General features: G+C 36.6%; 1 protein-coding gene across 4 annotated transcripts in view; it reads right to left on the bottom strand.

The window, feature by feature from the left end:
• enox2 (ecto-NOX disulfide-thiol exchanger 2) overlaps positions 1 to 17,752 on the bottom strand; it is a 196,260-nt gene that overhangs the window by 104,975 nt on the left and 73,533 nt on the right. For all 4 annotated transcript variants that reach the window (XM_044127161.1, XM_044127158.1, XM_044127159.1 and 1 more), the window contains one exon: positions 1,789 to 1,935. In XM_044127161.1, the coding sequence (XP_043983096.1) occupies positions 1,789 to 1,935 (147 nt within the window). The remainder of the gene's footprint in view (positions 1 to 1,788; positions 1,936 to 17,752) is intronic.

Below are 17,752 nucleotides of genomic sequence, written 5' to 3'. Positions count from 1 at the left end.
TACAGCGAGCATTTTTTTTTTTTTTTATCAGCAGGAACAGGGAAAGTGGACAGAGTTGTTGGGAAGACGGATGGAGCTAAAGACAGGTAATCCTGGTAGAAAACCTGTTAGAAGCTACAAGAGAGTTGAGACTGGTGTGAAGGTTTGCCTTCCAGCAGGACAATGATCCCAAACATACAGACACAATCTGATGAAACTCAAGCGCTTTTGAAAAGAAGCACTAGCAACAATATCGTCTCTACACCTGCACAGCTTGTAGAGACATAGGCTAAAATGCAGTGGTTAATACAGTAAGAGAACATTTTACAAAACATTGAGTGTGCGGCAGACTACAAATGCTACCACAATATTTAAGAGTTTTAAATGTGAAAATGTTCAAAAATTTGTAAAATCTTTCTTCCACCTCATAACTGCACAGGTTTTGGATGGCCCATCTTATAAAGTTACAATTAAATCCACTAAAAGACAACAACCTGTCGTAAATGTCTGTGATTGCTAAATCTTTTCATGGCTACAAAGGCAGAAACTTTGGTATGCAAATGTAATAGACCTGGCTGAAACATACAACTTTAACTCTAAAGAGGAGCCATTGGTACATTGACTCAAATGTTAAAAACAAATGCACGTCATCATTCACATATTTGTATTTGTAAAAATGATAAATATGGATTCTTTTTCATTTCACTTCACAGTTACGCAATAAAATCAAGATAAATACACTGATGTCTGTGGCTGGAAACATAATTAAATATGATATGTTTGATGGGCATGTTATATCTCTAATGAAGCAAAAAACATATTTCATATTCCTAACAAACAGACCATATACAGAAAAGATGCAGGTACACATGAGCATCATTCGTTGTAATCATAATTAATAGTTTGACCGTCAGCCATGATAGTTACAGCCACAGTAAACCATATCAGTGAATTAAAATCAAATACTTATCAATTCATGAACTTATCTAAGTAAAGATGAGAAGAAATGACAAAAAGTTGATTAGGTTTTTTATTTTTTTTTTTATTGTACATAATTAAGTCAGACCAATTATCATGGCCACAGAAGCAGAGAACATGGAACACCACCTCCCTGTCTGAGGGGCTTTCTTCTGTCTACTTATAAAGCAATTAATTAGTCAGAACTTCTTTAATTCTTTAATTAGAAAGTCCTTCTTTAATTTGACACATTACCATGCGACCAGCCACTTACTCAAATGACTGTTTAATTATAGCGAACTCGCATAAACACATGGACACATGCATCTCTTTGCTGCGCCATTCCCTGGGTGACGAGTCAAATGTTTTGTGTGGCAGAACTGAAGGCGTGCAGGAGCTTTTGATTGGCAGGCAGTGTTGTCACGGTAACAGACATCCAGACAAAAATACCCGCATACACACACATAATCTCAAAGGAGCAGTTTTCCTGCAGCAGCTGCATGACCCCTAAACAGGCCAGACAACTGGAGCCTCAGGACATGGCAAGGTAATAGGAAACAGCAAAGACTAAAAAATAAGCCACTTTTTGTCCGTACTGCCACCCAATAATAGGATTATGCCACAATTCCCAGTTAAGGTATTGAATGTTGGTAGAAAAGAAGGTACAAAATAGCAAGGTATGAAAGCTAGCTGAGGTAAAAAGCTCTCCTGAGTGAACAGAAAAGTCCTCCAGTTGAGCTTTTAGACACTTGGGTTGAAATTCGACATGGCTTAAGACAAAATGATGAGGATTTAAGAACATGCTGTAATCCCGCTGCTGAAGAGGAATACTTGAGAGAGAGTAGTTGGTACCTGGAGGAAGGCTGGCTCTCTTTCTCTTTTTGCCGTTTTCAGCAGTGTTATCCAAGGGAGCACACTCAGTCCCAAGTGGACCACTAGAACCGTTGAACTGAAGAGGATCGTTGTTGGTTGATGGATCAAAGGGCAAAGCGTTGAGTCCTGAAAGACAGACAAAGAGAAAATAAGAATGTATTAATTACTTATTGCAACAGGCTTAGTCCAATCTTCTGGTTCTAGTCATTTCCAGAATCAGAACTAAACATGAAGAAGGAGAATTCTGTTTTATTTTTAGCTCCACTAATCTGGGAAAAAATCCTCCAGAATATAAAACTGCTGAAAAACCAAGTTCCTTTAAAACAAAGCTAAAAACCCATTAGTTCAGAGATGCTTTTGGTTAATAACTTTTTTTTTTTTTTTTTTGCTTAAATGTGCTATATAAATAAAAGTAAATCGATTTGAGTCTGTATTGAAATTAGTGTATTTTTAAAAACCGCAATGGAAACACTTATTTTGCATCATACCAGTCATATGATCAAAAACCAGATGTTACTACAGGCAGAATAGATGAATAAGACAGGAAGTCATAGGATGATGATGGCGTGGCATGTTTTCTAATGATTTCTTATTAGATGGAAACAACGTAATTAAGAATTTGTGGGTTTTTTTGTTGTTTTTTTTGCAGAATATTGACAAAGTTTTGCACACATTTGTAAAAAAAAGAGAGCAGGAAATCACAAAAGAATAAAATAACCAGCAACTACAAAATGGGCATAAAGAAGTTATTCTTTTAGGAGATCCTAAATCCTGGTCGTCATGGTCCATTATCTGGGATGTTTTAGATGTTTCTTCGCTCCAGCACACCCGATTCTCATAACTGTTCTTTCCCCTCTGCATGCAATGAAGTTCTACAGCAGACCGTTAATGGCCCGTTCATTTAAATGAGGTGTGCGGCCACAAGGAAACAACTAAAACATGAAGGACGGCACGATTTCAGGACCAGCTTTGGGAATCACTGACATAAAAGGTCTCTTAGAAAAATATAAGTTCCAGGACAGCAGTAATTTATCTCTTATAAGCAGAAATCCATTAAAAAGATCATGACTCAGGTCAGTAAGGAGCAGACCTTACGGACTCTCTTAAAAATCTTTGGATAAAGTTGGCAGTGTGGATATTTAAAAACACTTAAAATGTTTACATGTAAAAGTGCTGACATTTGAATAATCTATTGTATACACAAATTTCACTTTCATAAAACCAACATTTCTTGTTCATTCAACTGTAAACTGTGCAGACATTAAAAGATGGTTTATTAAACATAAGTGTAACTAATGTTTATCACACTGCCCAAAATACAAACATAAGACAATGAGCAGACAAGAAAAACAGTGAACTTTCCTGAGTCTCTATTTTACTAGTTACATTTTCTGTCTAATGTCTCTCTCTTTCCTGTCAAAGCAGAGCAGAATCCTAGAAAGATTCAGTTTACATTCATGAAAAATTTATTACACTTCTTTGTGCTCAAATTTATTTTTCCTCTGTGGCACAACTGAGCAGGAGATCCAGTCTCCTGCAGCTTCAGCAGAGCTCTAAAAATAGCCCCATTAATGTGGTTTACATGTAGCAACAGCCCAAATGAGACAGCGTCATCCATCTTTACATTTTATGACTTCAATCAGCCAGAAGCAAGACTGACTAACAAATAATTTACAGAAAGCAGAAAAAAACAAGAAATGAAGCTGCAAACTATTAAGTTTATATTTCAAATGTTATCAAACTTTCAAGCTGCTGTCAACAAATATATTCTCTTGTGTTCATATTTATTTAATCTTACATAAAGCTTTAAAGAGACTTGCAGAATTATTTATATTCCTTGAACTTTCCAAATTTTGTGATTTTAGTACCAAAGACTTCAAGGTATTTAATGATAGTCACTTCAACACAGACAGTTGTTTTGAAACAAGCTCTGATTGAATGTTTAGAATTGTTGTCCTGCTGAAACATGAACCCCCGCCCCAGTCTTAAGACTTCACCAGCTTCTTAAAAGTTTCCTTCCAGGATTATCTTGTATTTGGCTCCATTTGTTATCACTGTAATTAACGAAGAGAGACAACAATAAAAATAGCAGCAATAGCAGCTATCTCCCCGCTTTCTTCTCTGTGACACAGCACCTCCAGAGGTGAGGCACAGAACTGCACTGATTTGCTTCAGACTCCTTACATAGGTTTCAACAGGCAAGACATAAATTCATAACAAAAACTAAGTGATTTTGACCTCAAAAATGTTGAAATCATATAAAACAAAAACAAATTTGCACACCGGTGAAGCAAACAAAATGATTTTCTGTAATCACTATGCAGTCAAATTTTTTTTAATTATATTGTGACTAATGATCTAATGGTCATGTTATGTCATGTCTTCATTCCAGGTGCTTATGAACTTTAATAAAAGAAACATGTCGGAGCTATACACCCAACATAAGATATGGTTTTCAGCAGCTACTCAGGAGTCAGACTGTCTCCCCAGTTTTTTGGGATAACTTATCTTTGAATGAAACCAATGTGCAGACTCTGTATGGACACACTCTGAGCCTCACAGCATTAATCTAACCTGTTCATGAGTAGTTTTTGATCTCATTGTTCCTATATCATGTGCATGTATAAAATAAACCTGACTGGAGATTCCACCAATTGGTGCTGACAATTAATTTCTTCCATAATAATTGGTCGCAGCTGTTTTACTTGTCATATTTTATTTATGGGCTGAACAAGAAGGCTAGCCACAATATTCTAATTTTTGTATGTATAAATGTTTGAAAACATTCCCATGTTGCATTTATAATAAATTAAATGAACGTTTGTGGTGCAACATGGAAAAATGTGGAATGATTCAGTGGGTATGAATACTTTGGTTACCATTTTGCCTCACAGTCGCCTTATGGGAGAAGCTGAAGATTTGCTTGCATATAGTGATAAGAACATGAGACATAAGGGATTCAAACACTCTGAATGTGTGGGTGGCAGATCTGTGGGTTCTGCATTTGCTGCAGACTCAGTTTAAATGGATCTCCTGTCTGGGCTCTCCCACATCTCGCCAGTCGATCTCTACCGAAAATCCATCTGTCACACTTATTTACAGATGACCGTCAATCCTCTAGAGTGAAACAAATCCATTACTCAGGCAATGTTAACTCTGTCACCAATAAACAGATACAGCTTACATTAAGGGAGACAGCTCTCAGTCACTAAAGGCAGGAAGAAGTTCCCAGGAAAAGAGGCGAAGAGAAGCAGTGGAAAGATTGAGACAACACTGAACAGCTGGTAGGGAAATACCACTCAGCTTCAGGGGATAATGTCCTAATTCAGGTCACGAAGGACAAAATGTTCACTTCTGCTCCCACTGGTAGGCATATCCAAAAATGTTATGGATTTTTCTCCCTTAGAAATATAACTTTATGAATTTGGCACCGAGTTTGTATAAAGAATCAAAGACATTTGCTGTAAATTAAAACTAAATCTACTTGATTTTATGCAACCAGGAAATCTTGAGTGAAATCCAAGATCTCGTCTGGCTCTTAAGTAATCACAGTAATTCAGAGAGAAGATTGGACACAGAGGAAATAAAACATTTTAATCATCAGCCTGACGCACGGTTCTGCGAGTTTCAGCTGAACCGAGCGTCCATTCCTGCCCCGTACGTGTCTTTAGAACAGAACGCTTTCAGCACAGGCGTGTAAACCTGCATATTAACAACGTCTTTGCAGGGTCATTGCCCCCGTCTCTGCTGCTACTCATGTATCTGCTGGCTGATGAATGGCCTGTTTAAATTTCAACATCTGGCCAGGAGGGAGGAGCGATGTCAGCGAGTATCACTCCCCGAGGGAAGAAGAACATAAATACCAGGAGGCAGGGTGGAGACAGGAGGAGCCCAAACAGAGTGGCTGCAGAATAAATTAAGGCAATGAAACTGCTAAATGGAGACACAAACTTTATGTGGTGAAAATGCAATCACAGAAACGTGGCAAATTATTGTGACCCACTCATATCAAGGACACATTAATAACATGCAGCACTAATGATGGACAGCCAGGCAAGCACAGGCACATTAAAATACACGGTAAAAGTCAGTGGGTCATTAACTCGGCATATGACCACCTTGGAGTTCAATCAGAGTCTGTACTCTGTATTCCCTTGCAGAATGAGGGACAATGTGATGTTCCAATTTAATGCATTTCATTGTTAAGGTACACTGATGGCGCACCAAGTGGCATTTTGTTCCCTTCAGGTGTACCTACACACAGAAATGCAATAAGATATTTGTAACTCCATGTCCATTAGCCTAGAAACAGACTGAAAAAGGAACAGATTTTATTTTGCAACGTCAGCATGTGACATATCTCCCAGGAGGAACAGTGGAAGAACAAAAACAAAAAAAAATCTTTTTGATGCATTTTGAGGCTGAAATGGACAGTTCTAACTCTGTCAACATACTTCAAAACTTATCTTAATATACTTTTATGACCTAATTTTGAGTGAGGCAAAAGATTAAAACATGTAAATGATTCATTTGGATAAATTATGTTTAATTTTTAAGGGCATGGGAAGAGAAAAATTCCCTTACAAAGAAGTGCACAACAAATAAGTGCCTCATCTCAATGAGAGTGTACCATAAGACATCCAAAATAATATAAAATGAATTCTATCCCACATGCCAGTTCCACTATTTTTAAAAGGTATAATCATGTTTGCTCCAACACTCAATTTCATAATAGGATCCATTAAATAATGTTGATATAATTAGTCTTTAATAATGCATCAAGGGTTTTTGGCAGGTTCAGGATTTGAACTTATGATCTTTCAGTCAGAGAGCTGCACTAATTTTCTTAGTAGCACATTTGTATAATTCTCCTGTAATGCCTCATCTAATTCCTATCAGCTAATAACTCAACGGTAAAGGATGAATAATGCATTGCATAAGGAAATGTGCATCAGCTCAATGCAGAGAGGAAGGGCATCAATGGGGGAGTACCCGTAGCAGCAGACTATTAACCTAATGTAGAACTCAGACACTTACTGACCATGAAGACTGCTGTGTTTATATAACCAGAGCAAGACAAGGGGCCAGATGGTGGCATACGGCATTAACATAACATGTTTTCAACCACAGAAATATATTAGCTTCCCTGACTTTTCCACTTCATTAGTAAACCTTTTCTGTCTATCAAACTGCCTTTCTGCTTCACCGACTTATATCCTCAAACAGGCAAAGTGGTTGAGAAAACACACCTGTCACGCAGAAAGGTGAAGACCGACTTTCCATACTAAGCAGAAATATCTGAACAAGGTGGAACGATTGGGTTTAGGACCATAATGAGACCAAAGTTTTTTAAAATTCTGTGTCCTGAAAAAAACCAAAGATTGTGGAAGTTTAACGGTTAAATTTATCTTCCTTCCTTCATTGAATCTTACAGTTTCAAAAGGCTGTAATCACAGCTGACTGACGACAGCTTAAAACGATACTTGGATAGCATCCACAGTTTTCAACAGGTTTGAAAACCCCTCTCAATTTTTTTCACCATTACAATTTGTAAAGTGAAAAGAGATATACACAGGAGGATAATTATGATACTGTTACAAATACTGCTTTCACAGTGTAAAACTGTGAACTCTCAGCTTGTTCCCTCTTTTTAATTAGTGTTAAAGAAACTATAAAGCTTATTATTCCTGGTATTCATTAACAAAATTATGCCCAGCGCCACTCCTTTTACAAAGATGACACGACTTCCTCACTTGCTTTTTTAAAATGTTTTTATTGATTTTTTTTCCTCCTACATCTTCATTTTCTTTGGATTTGAGTGTAAGTGTGTTTGGTAATGTGTGGTCCCCTGTTATTCACGGGTCAGAATTCACAGCTTCATCTCTTTGCTTATTTGTTTTTCATTGTAGAAAGTGACTCCAAATGAAATCCATATAATTTGTTGTTAATTTGTGATGAAGCAAAAACCTGAAATGGTAACAATGTTTGATTTTGTACTCAAAACTCAGTTAACATCAAAGCTCGACACTTTTTGTTACAGTCACAGACTAAATTCCTGTTTGTTGGCAGCTGCCAAGTCAACAAACAGCTTCCAAAATTAGCCTTCAATAACCTGAAAGGTTACAGACATCATAAAGACATAAGACCACCATTAGAGATTGCTAAAAAAGTTTTGGTACACATCATTCCTCACAATAAATTGAGTTGTCACACCAGTTATAGCCCGCGGTGTCCTTTAGAACGTCAGAGCACACTTTCGCCTAGGAATGTTGGCGTGAGATCACACCTTCCTAAAAAGGTAGGTGACTGTGAAGTCATGAGTGCCCTTAGCAGATGCATAAACAAGGTGTCTTACTGACGTGGCTTAGCAATGGATGGCAAAGCATGCAGAGCAGCAGTGGCATTCTCAAGAGACTATTAGTGAAGCTTTTCACCTCCAGTTATAGCAAAGACAAAGAGCTGTTAGAAACAGGCTCTCCAAACAACTGAGAGTAGATGGGATCAGTTTCTGAAAAGCTCCATCATTTGGCACAATAGGCTCATCTTAATAAAAATAATGACTGGGATCATCCTGAGTATTTTTCTAATGCCTTTCCACAGAAGAGGGCAACACATTAATAGTTTATTGTCTTCAGCTGCCAGTGATTCACATTAGATATTTACAGAAGAAAAAAACAGCATTTTAAATTCTGGTTATATCCCCCCTTTTAGCCATAAACTGTGAACAAGTTTGTAAGCTTTCGATGAAATTACAAGGTAGTCAACAGTAATGAAACATGACAGCTTTAGGTGCCTGTCCTTTATCTTATTCAGAAATGACAGGTGTCATCTAAGTAAAGGTAAACCTTTTTAATCAAAACCTAGAAACATAACTTTACTAGAACTGATTCTACTCCTTTCCAAGGGCACAATGACACAGTCTTCACCCAGAGGTGGAACAAGATGAGCACGTTAAGTTTGAGCCTTTCCCATGAGATCAGTGAAATAGAGAAAGACTCGAGACCTTTGCTTAGTTCAATTTAATAATGAACAGGGATGGAATGAGAAAGGAAGTCAGTATACCCAAAGGAAAAGCATACAGGCACAGGGGAAACATGCAAACTCCAAAGAGATTTTCCTGCTGCAAGGCAGGGCTCTACTTGTACACTGTGTCTTACAAAAAGCATTCAGCCATTTTGCATTTTGTCATGTTTAAAATTCAAGTTTTAATGCATTTTACTGGGGTGTTTCCATTTTCAAAACAAACAAAAAAAAAACAGAAGTTGAAAAACCTGAGACTTTGCATTCAGTGCTTGGACTGCTGCAGCTACAGCTGCAAATATTTTAGAATTTTTTTAAATACATAATACCGTGATCCACATGGAAATGCACAGCACACTGAAAGCACATTGGCATTTGTGGTTGACTGAATGTGGAAAAGTCAATGGCGTGAATACTTTTGCAAAGCACTGTACACTCCTTTGAGGCCATAGGTTACAATGGAAAATTCTTCCATTAATCCATGCAACAAATCAATATTTCACAATTTTCAATATAATGTATGTAAAGTGTAAAATTACAAGGCGGCAAAGATCAAAACACTGAAGCTATGAATATTAATCACTAAAGCAACTGCAAACTGGAAAAAAAAAACAAAAAAAAAAAACATTGCGAGGATTTAATCCGTTCAGACACAAGGGAATCGCTAAACTTGGGAGGTTTATGCCCATACACGATGGTACATTACATCTAAGTAGGTTAAAGACTGTTCAGATTTGCTAAATATTTTTTTCATGAGTATAAATAGTAAAAGACTTTTGCTGAAGTGTTTGGCATTAATAACAGCAGACAAAATTGAGATAATAAATAAACCGTCCACTTTTTAACGAGCTTAAGCCATGTGCTATCACCCCAAAAGCTGTAAGGATATCTAAAATATTCAAAGTTTTGTATTTTTAGGTGTCAAGGAAAACAATGACAGTTAGTGTCATGATAATTGAGGAGGAAGAAATAGCTTTTACAGTTGGGAGTTTGGTAAAGGTTAATCTATTCCCTGATGTTATGCTAGTATTTTGAAATGATGCTGCATCAGAGTATATCACTGTACATTTATGAATTCACGTGGCTCTGCATGTCCCATTAACTCAGCCAATACAGAAGAGACATGTAGCGATGGTAGACAATGGAAAAATCCTTCCATGCAACAGATGAGACAAAGATGGGAATACATTTCTCTTGTTTGTTAATACATGTGATCCACATGCGACTCATGCTTTGAACACAATCAGAAGTTACCTTGCATAGGAATGGCATCACTATTCATGACATTATTGACAGTAAAAATATTCCTCTTCAGGCCCCCTCCATCATTCCTTCAAGCCTCTGGGAATTCACTGAAGGTTAATTTATTTAAATCTCCCATCCACTCATCTCTATTCCATTAAATTGACTAAGAATCTTTGGTTTGCAGTCTAATCCTCTTTCTGCTGTCAAAGGGCCCTGCCCTTTTTGCCATACAGTGAGTGAACAACTGTGTGTCTGTAAGGCAGCCCAGCAGTTGATAAGGTCATGTTCACTTACACATGCATGTGGGGAGTCCTTGGAGAGACGTGCATAACACTGAACCAATAATTCTACAAACCACTCATGGCAGGCAGTAAAGGAACTAAGTTTTCCCCCATAAGACATACAGTTTCTACTATCCTCAAGGACACAGAAAAGTCTAAGCTCTCACCATCTGTTCTCTTGTTTGAATGACAGGACACTATAATGCAAGTAGGGTTTGGTCAGATCAAGCCATCAACAGTTGAGCTGTATTACTAGGGATATATTGGCTATGTGAGTAAGTCCTGCATCATTATTACAGGCATAGCATTTGTGATGATTGGCACCAGTGTTCCCATGCTAATGACTTTGGAAAGGCTCATCGTTCCCTTAAATAGTCACTGAAGCTATTTGCAGTCTGTCAAAAAAACATCCAGCCTATGTTGATGTGGTTTTGTGCTCCAGAGACCTGGCTAATGAGACATTCACTGGCTCCAATGAACTTCAACAACGGCACACTGAGAGCTGTTGGGAGTGTGTGTCACAGTGCTGACAGAAACAGCTGTGAATGGCCGCCTTTAAAGAGCCCTTGGCTCTGGGGTGTGGTTCAATCATTGATAGAATCTGGACCGTCTGATTTTAAATTATAGTTTTGTATTCTTAAAACATGCATTTCACATGCTTCAAAAGGAACATGTACTTCTTGCGGCCTGCAACTCTTCCAAGCACACCCTTTTCAGTTCTCAGTGAGACAGTTTTACATCCCGTTTCCCCAACCAAATGAGCAAACGCTTACAAACACTTTCTGTCTAAACTATCCAGTTAATGTCTTTTTATCCGAGTTTTAACTCCCACTGACACTAAAACATGTGATTTGAAGAAACATAATCACTTGACAGTGAAATCACTTCCCTACCAGCCAATTAAAATGGGAGGAAACAACATTTATCTTACTCATTAATTTTCTGGGTGACGGGTCATACCAATCTCCAGTGGTTAATAGGCAAGAAACAGGACACACCCTCGATAAATCTGGTGACAAAAAGCTTAAGCAAACTAAGGACATTCTTTTTAATAGATTTAAATCCAAGTAATAATGTTTTGAAAACAGCAATCAAAACATTTCAATAAACCTTTGTTAAGCATAAAAGTTCTCTTAATGAGATGCAGTTTTATCCAAATGTAGTCAGCATTAAGTAATGTTACCTCCCTCAGATTTCTGCTCACTGTTGATAAGTGGCCTGAAAGAAAGCTCCATAGTGATTTTTTTAGTTTTTTTTTTTTTTTTTTTTTAATAGGTCCAAGCTAAACTAACACCAAAATGTAGGTCAAGCCGTCAGTTGCACTTTCTCGACTTCAACCATCCAGCATCTTGTAGTATGGCTCATCTACCTTAAGTAACCAGATCATTTTGTTTCTTATACTGTTGCCCTATAAATGTATTCCAAGATTCTTTTGTATATTTACTAACAGTAACTAAGCAGTGAGAATCCCATACCCACTAAGCCTTCTTGTCAATATACTTGTTATTTATGCCCAGTAATGGACAAAATAACTTCAAAATCTCTGCTGTCTTTGCTTAATTATGGCTTTCTAATCTCTCAAGTACTTGGCAGCCGCCCACTTCTTAGTTTTTATTTCCTTACCGCTCTGAAGTCTCAGTTGCTCCGTAATTTGTTTCAGACCATCAATGCTTTACTTTCGTAAAGTAATGGACTGAAGCAAAGGGTTTAGGAGATTGTTGATGAATAGCTAACATTATGAAATCAAGCTTTTGATACCTCTTAAGATGCGGCTGCTTGAAAGACTCCTTTCTAAAATTCTGTACATTTCACAAACATAGCCACATTGTTGCAAGGTTCACTCACAATGAGGCACTTTCAGTGTTTTTATGAAAAACTTAATTGAAAAAAAATATTATTCCAGACAAAAATATGTTTTTTATATTAATATACTTAACTTTTCAAATATCTATTTTGTTCCTAGCTATATTTAGGTAATAATTTCACTGTAGTAGATCTGCTTTTTCTTCATATTTAGTTATTACAATAGCATTATACCTCAAATGACCTCCTAAAGATGTTTAGGTAATTCTCAGTTACTTTCTTTATGTGTAATAGATGATATAGATAACCAATGATGTCACTTTAGAAAAGTCAGCAGAAACAAAGTAAAATTAGCCACTATAGTCCGTGGAACCAGGAGATAAGAATCACTGGATCACATCAATCTACCAAACTCATAAGACTCCGGTTGTGTCAAAACTTTACAGATTCCTCCAATCTCAAACATAGTTGAGATTGGATTTGGAAAGCCCACCCACACCTTGTCAGTGCACTTCAGAACATCCCAGAGGCTGTACTTAGCTTCAAGGAGAGCAGATAAGAGACCTTATTCCCTTTTGTGTCAATTAATACTCGTAGAAAGTGCTCCTTCGTTGTTTGTGTTTGTCTTATGAATGCGGCTTCACCTCTCTTCCCCTCAATGAAAAGGGAAATGAGCGTGACTGCATCTGTATCCAAATGTAACCGACACCCCTGAGTGACAACTCAATTGAGATCTCTCTAGCTCTCGATACAGCGGCCCACTTTCAAAAGACATCTCTTCGCCTTTGATGCTATTTCAGGCTGAAGCTCCCATGCAGGTCTGGAGTGAACAATAACCAGATGGCTACTTGCCATTCTCCAGAAGTCAGAGCTTTAAATCCTGGTGCAGTATACTCAAGACCTCAGAGTGAATCCTGATAATCATCTAACAGAAGAGGGGCAATAACTTTTTAACATGACTGATTGATGAGCAAGTAACTTAAACAGCTACACTTAGAGCACTCAAAGTTTTTATTCACTTACTGTTATATACTTGCAGTTGTTTGCACTGTTGCCTCGTGGCAAGAAGGACCTTGGTACAAATCCCAGTCAGAGTTGGGGTACGCCAGCTTTTTTCCACTGGCTACAAGCATGGCAGGCTGTAGGACTTGGTGTGTTTTCATACACCGTTGTCTGCCCTTTGTCAACTAGATGACCTGTCTACGTAGTACACCACTTCCTTCCACATGATAGACACCAGCCCTCCCGGCAATCCTGGTAACATTATGCCGGTACAGAACATGAAAGTATTTATTGGTGGGTTTAAAAAAAAAAAAAATGCATTTCTTACTAAAAATAGGTTCAAAGAATAAAATCGCTTTACTGACTTGATGGTGCATATTCATTCATGTCTGAAGTCATTCCTCGTTTGATTTTTTTCCATCAGTGTTATAATGCCTTCTGGTAAAAACACTTTTGAAGTTCAAGTGACGCATGTTGTCATTAATTTCTCTATGCCACCAGGTTTTCTGTCCTGTCTAAATAGCAGTTTTTGCAACCCTTAACTTTAAAATGACAATTAATGCAATCATGGTTTTTCTTAAGACCTGAAGCCAAGTTAGCACTCTCACATTATTTTTTTTATCTAGGTTGTTAAAACTACATTTTGCGTGTTTATTCCACATTTAGAATACATTTCTGCAAGTATCCAACCGATTCCCCAACAAAAGCCTCTTATTTTGATTCCTGGTGCTACAAGTACAGAGGTAATGTCAACATTTTCAAAGAACAGAAAAACTTTAAATGAAATTTGGAAGACAATAGATGCTCTTTTATAGAGGAGAAGTTGCTTAGCAACTTGCTGAGGAAGCTTAAAACTAAACAGGATCCTGTTTAGAATATGGCATGTTTTAAGAAACAAGCAGTGGTGATGGCTAACATTCTTCCATCCTGGTAATAAAGCATTAAATCTGTTGCAAAAACATCCAAATACTCTGTGTTGAACCTGAGCTAAGGTTTGAAGAGCCAACAGAAGTAGATTAGACTTCAAGTCAAACTGGCTAATACAAAACATTAATTCTTTACTGAGACTTTCTGTTACAGTTTTGCTTTAAACAATCTACCCGTGAGGGAGAGCAGATGAATATTAACATTTATGGCTAAATAATGATGAAGTACTTCTATTAATTAAAGTGCATATTCTCTTTTTTAAATAAATGAAAAAAAAAATGCAGGCTCAAGAAGAGATACAACCACGGAGTCCCACAAATTTGAGTGTTTTCACACTGTAGATGTTTAGTGGTGTGGTCCTTTGGGTAGATTAGAACACAGCAGTTACACTAGTCTGCAACCAAGAGGTTTTGGTACTTTTAATAATACCACTTTTACAACGGGAATGGAGTTTCAAGACTACTATCGGTGAGCTAAGCACGTTAAGATCAATAAGAAGCTTCTTTGATTTAAAGAGACAAAAACATTAAGACAAATGTCATTGTAAGTGACCTACATAAAATATTTTGATGCTATTATTTAACAGAACCTTTCATCTACATTTTTGATGCGAGTCCCAACACATCTATTAAGAATAGCTCTTCCTGCATCTAAGCTTTTAGCCTTCCACACTGACAAGTGCTTTCTGTGTTTTGCCTTCACTAAAAACCATGCAAAAAACAATGTTTAGTCACACATGAGAGTGCTAATGGGCCCTTTGGCAAAAAAGTCAGCACTTGTTGTCTGAAGTCCCTTGTTGTTTTGTCAGAGGAAAATGGTAGAGAAGGTGTTTGTGGCAAACAGGGTTTTAGTGTGCCAGAAGGAATTATTCAGTGAAGCAAGAGAAAGTTTTTTTTTTTCTGTAATGACCAGGGTACAAGTCAGGGAGAATCCATTCCAAAAGCTGCCACACTGAAATTCAACTCATAAATAAAGAAAATAACCAAGTGGGGCACAAGAGTGCAAAACATCTTTGTTATACTTTGGGGAGGCTGGAAGCGGTTGGGGTCACAACAGGCTGCACTCAGTCAAGTAAACACCCACTTAGGAGCACTGATTTATTTGATTTATTCAAATGCCTTGGGTTTTCACTCATGCATGCTAAGGCTGAGGTCTGACTCATTTAAAGGGAGAAGCAATGTGACAAAGGGCAAGGTGAATCATCTTTTTTAGAAACTTTACTAACAAAGTAAACCATCATAGAAAGAACAGCAACACTTTATATCCACAACACTAAGCCAAAATGGCAGCTGAGTGCTTTATTCATCAAAATGCAGACAGAAAATTTTTGAAGCATCAATAATAGCCGGGTTAATGTAGATATGCTTGCAGGCGCTACAGCCAGCAGATAAAGTTATTTCTTTGGCTTCACACATTTAGAAGGAGAAAATGTTGATCCGCTGGATATTTTTACCATCTGGTCTATTTGAACGACCACGAACACGAACACATCAATCCAGTTCGTTGGTGGAATACCCAAACATTAAGCACGACAGGAATTTTAAATATTACAACCCTGTGATATTTTTAATTTTACTAACTGAAAAAAACATGTTTTTTTTTAAACCAAGAGTAACTTCAAACAAAAATCATAATTGAGAAATCAATAATCTTTGAATATTTAAACTTCATATTTTTATCAGTATTTCTTTGTTTTCAGGCTGTAAAAAAAAAAAAAAAAAAAAGAACTTCAAAAATCTTATGGTTTTACCCAGAACCTTTGAGAGGGGGCAGCTTAGTGGAGAGATGCTGGGAAGCAGTGCAGAATGGCAGGATATTCTCAGGACATTCTGTCAGTAATTGCAGCTTTAACTTTTCTACAATTTATATTTCCTGTTATTACAAATATTAAAAAATCAATTTTTGCTTTTGGCTGTCTATGGAGACAGACAGACCAACCCCTTCAATTATTGTAAGATTTTAGAGGTTTAAAACCTTTATGTGAAAGTATTTTTAAAATGAAAATAAATAAATAAAACACACAACTCAGGAATGCAGCACATTAAGGGGAATAAAATGCAAATTGTACTTTTTTAAAATTTCATAACAACTGAAAGCAACAATTACTTGATTGTGGCCCTATGCATGAAAAATACATAGTACATCCTTTAACATGAATGAAAGTGGGTGCAGAAAGTCTGCAGGAAGTATAAATCTGTAACATGCCTTGAAACTTGAAGTTTGGCCTTAAGTTTGACACACGAGTTAGAGTGAAGGCACTGCAAAAGAATGATTATAGTTTCATTGTCAATAATATCCACAGATTTTTGACAGTAATACCCTGCATGCAGTAGGCTGTAGAAGAGAAAAAAGTGGTTTGAAGCTCTTATGTTCAGTAAACAGTATTTACATAAACAGAACCAACAGGGTAACAATGATGAGAATCATCTAAATTAAGATTGAGAGTTCGGGTTAGTTACGTTCTTGTGAATAAAGGTTATCATATGGAAATATGATAAATAGTTTTAATGGTCAAGATGTCTAATAAAAATGCCTTTTAGTTTTTCTCCTTACAGTATCTATATTTTAATATTAGACAGAATGACTATAGTGTTTTTTTTTTACCAGACTGTTCTAGGCAATGAAAGTGTGATTCAATGTGAAAACTGTGCAGGTTTGAGTGGAGAATCTTCTCCTTTCTGAGCTTCCCATACAAACAAATGTATTTACAAAAGTGTGCATTCTTCATCAAAAATCTTTTATATTAATCTAATTTAAAATCCATAAGAAGGAATAAGGATCAGCAAGTTACAACCCAAGAAGTTGTGCTCACATATTCTCACTGACACTCAATTACAGCTTCACATTTTTCTTCTCACAATTTGCCTTCTTTGGTTTACTAAGTCAAAACAAAAAACACATTTCAGAAATTATGTCTGTGCAGTTAAGATATCTTTAATGCTTTATCCAGGAGGTTTTCCTGCTGTATATTTCTTTAAATGTACATTGACCATTTATTATGTATCAAAGAGTTTTAAATGTGAAAAAGAGTGGTTATTTGAATGAAAACTAAGAATAAAAAGTTGATTTAGTTGATTAGTCTCAAAAAGAAATAATGATGTTGCCAAACACACCCGATTAGAATGGGGCAATCACTCTCATAGGGTAGTCAGTCAATTAATTTTTCTTCACAGTTGATGTGGCGGTGTTAGATAATTTTACACCTACTGATCCATGTGTTAATAGTCCTTGTGAGAATAATTCCTCATCTATGTAGAAATTGGCTCATAAAGATCATGTTGGCATGACTAGCTTGACTGACAAGCTGTTAAGACAAGACCTGGTTAATTTTCCAGTAAATTTGGGTGTTTTGATTCATTAATTTATTTAATTTGTTTGTTTAGGAAACATTTCCTGAAGTTCTGCTGTGTGAACTTGCAATCATAAGATTTAAATTCCTGTAATTGTAATTTCCTGGTTAATTAAACTTTAGATCATTTAAATGTACAAAAACAAAAAAAAACAACAACTTCATAATCCCAAATAAGTTGTGAAGCATTTATCTTTCCTCCCATTGAGCAATTTCCATTATAAATTTAAAAGCAGAAAATATATTTTAGACATTTATTAAAATTAGGATTTATTATACTTAAATTATAACACAAAAGTTTATATATATGACTGAC

Source organism: Gambusia affinis, linkage group LG09 (genome assembly GCF_019740435.1).
Source record: "Gambusia affinis linkage group LG09, SWU_Gaff_1.0, whole genome shotgun sequence".
In the NCBI taxonomy this organism is placed as follows: Eukaryota; Metazoa; Chordata; class Actinopteri; order Cyprinodontiformes; family Poeciliidae; genus Gambusia; species Gambusia affinis.
The sequence above is the reverse complement of the archived record's forward strand: the minus strand, read 5'-3'. Positions and strand labels throughout refer to the sequence as shown.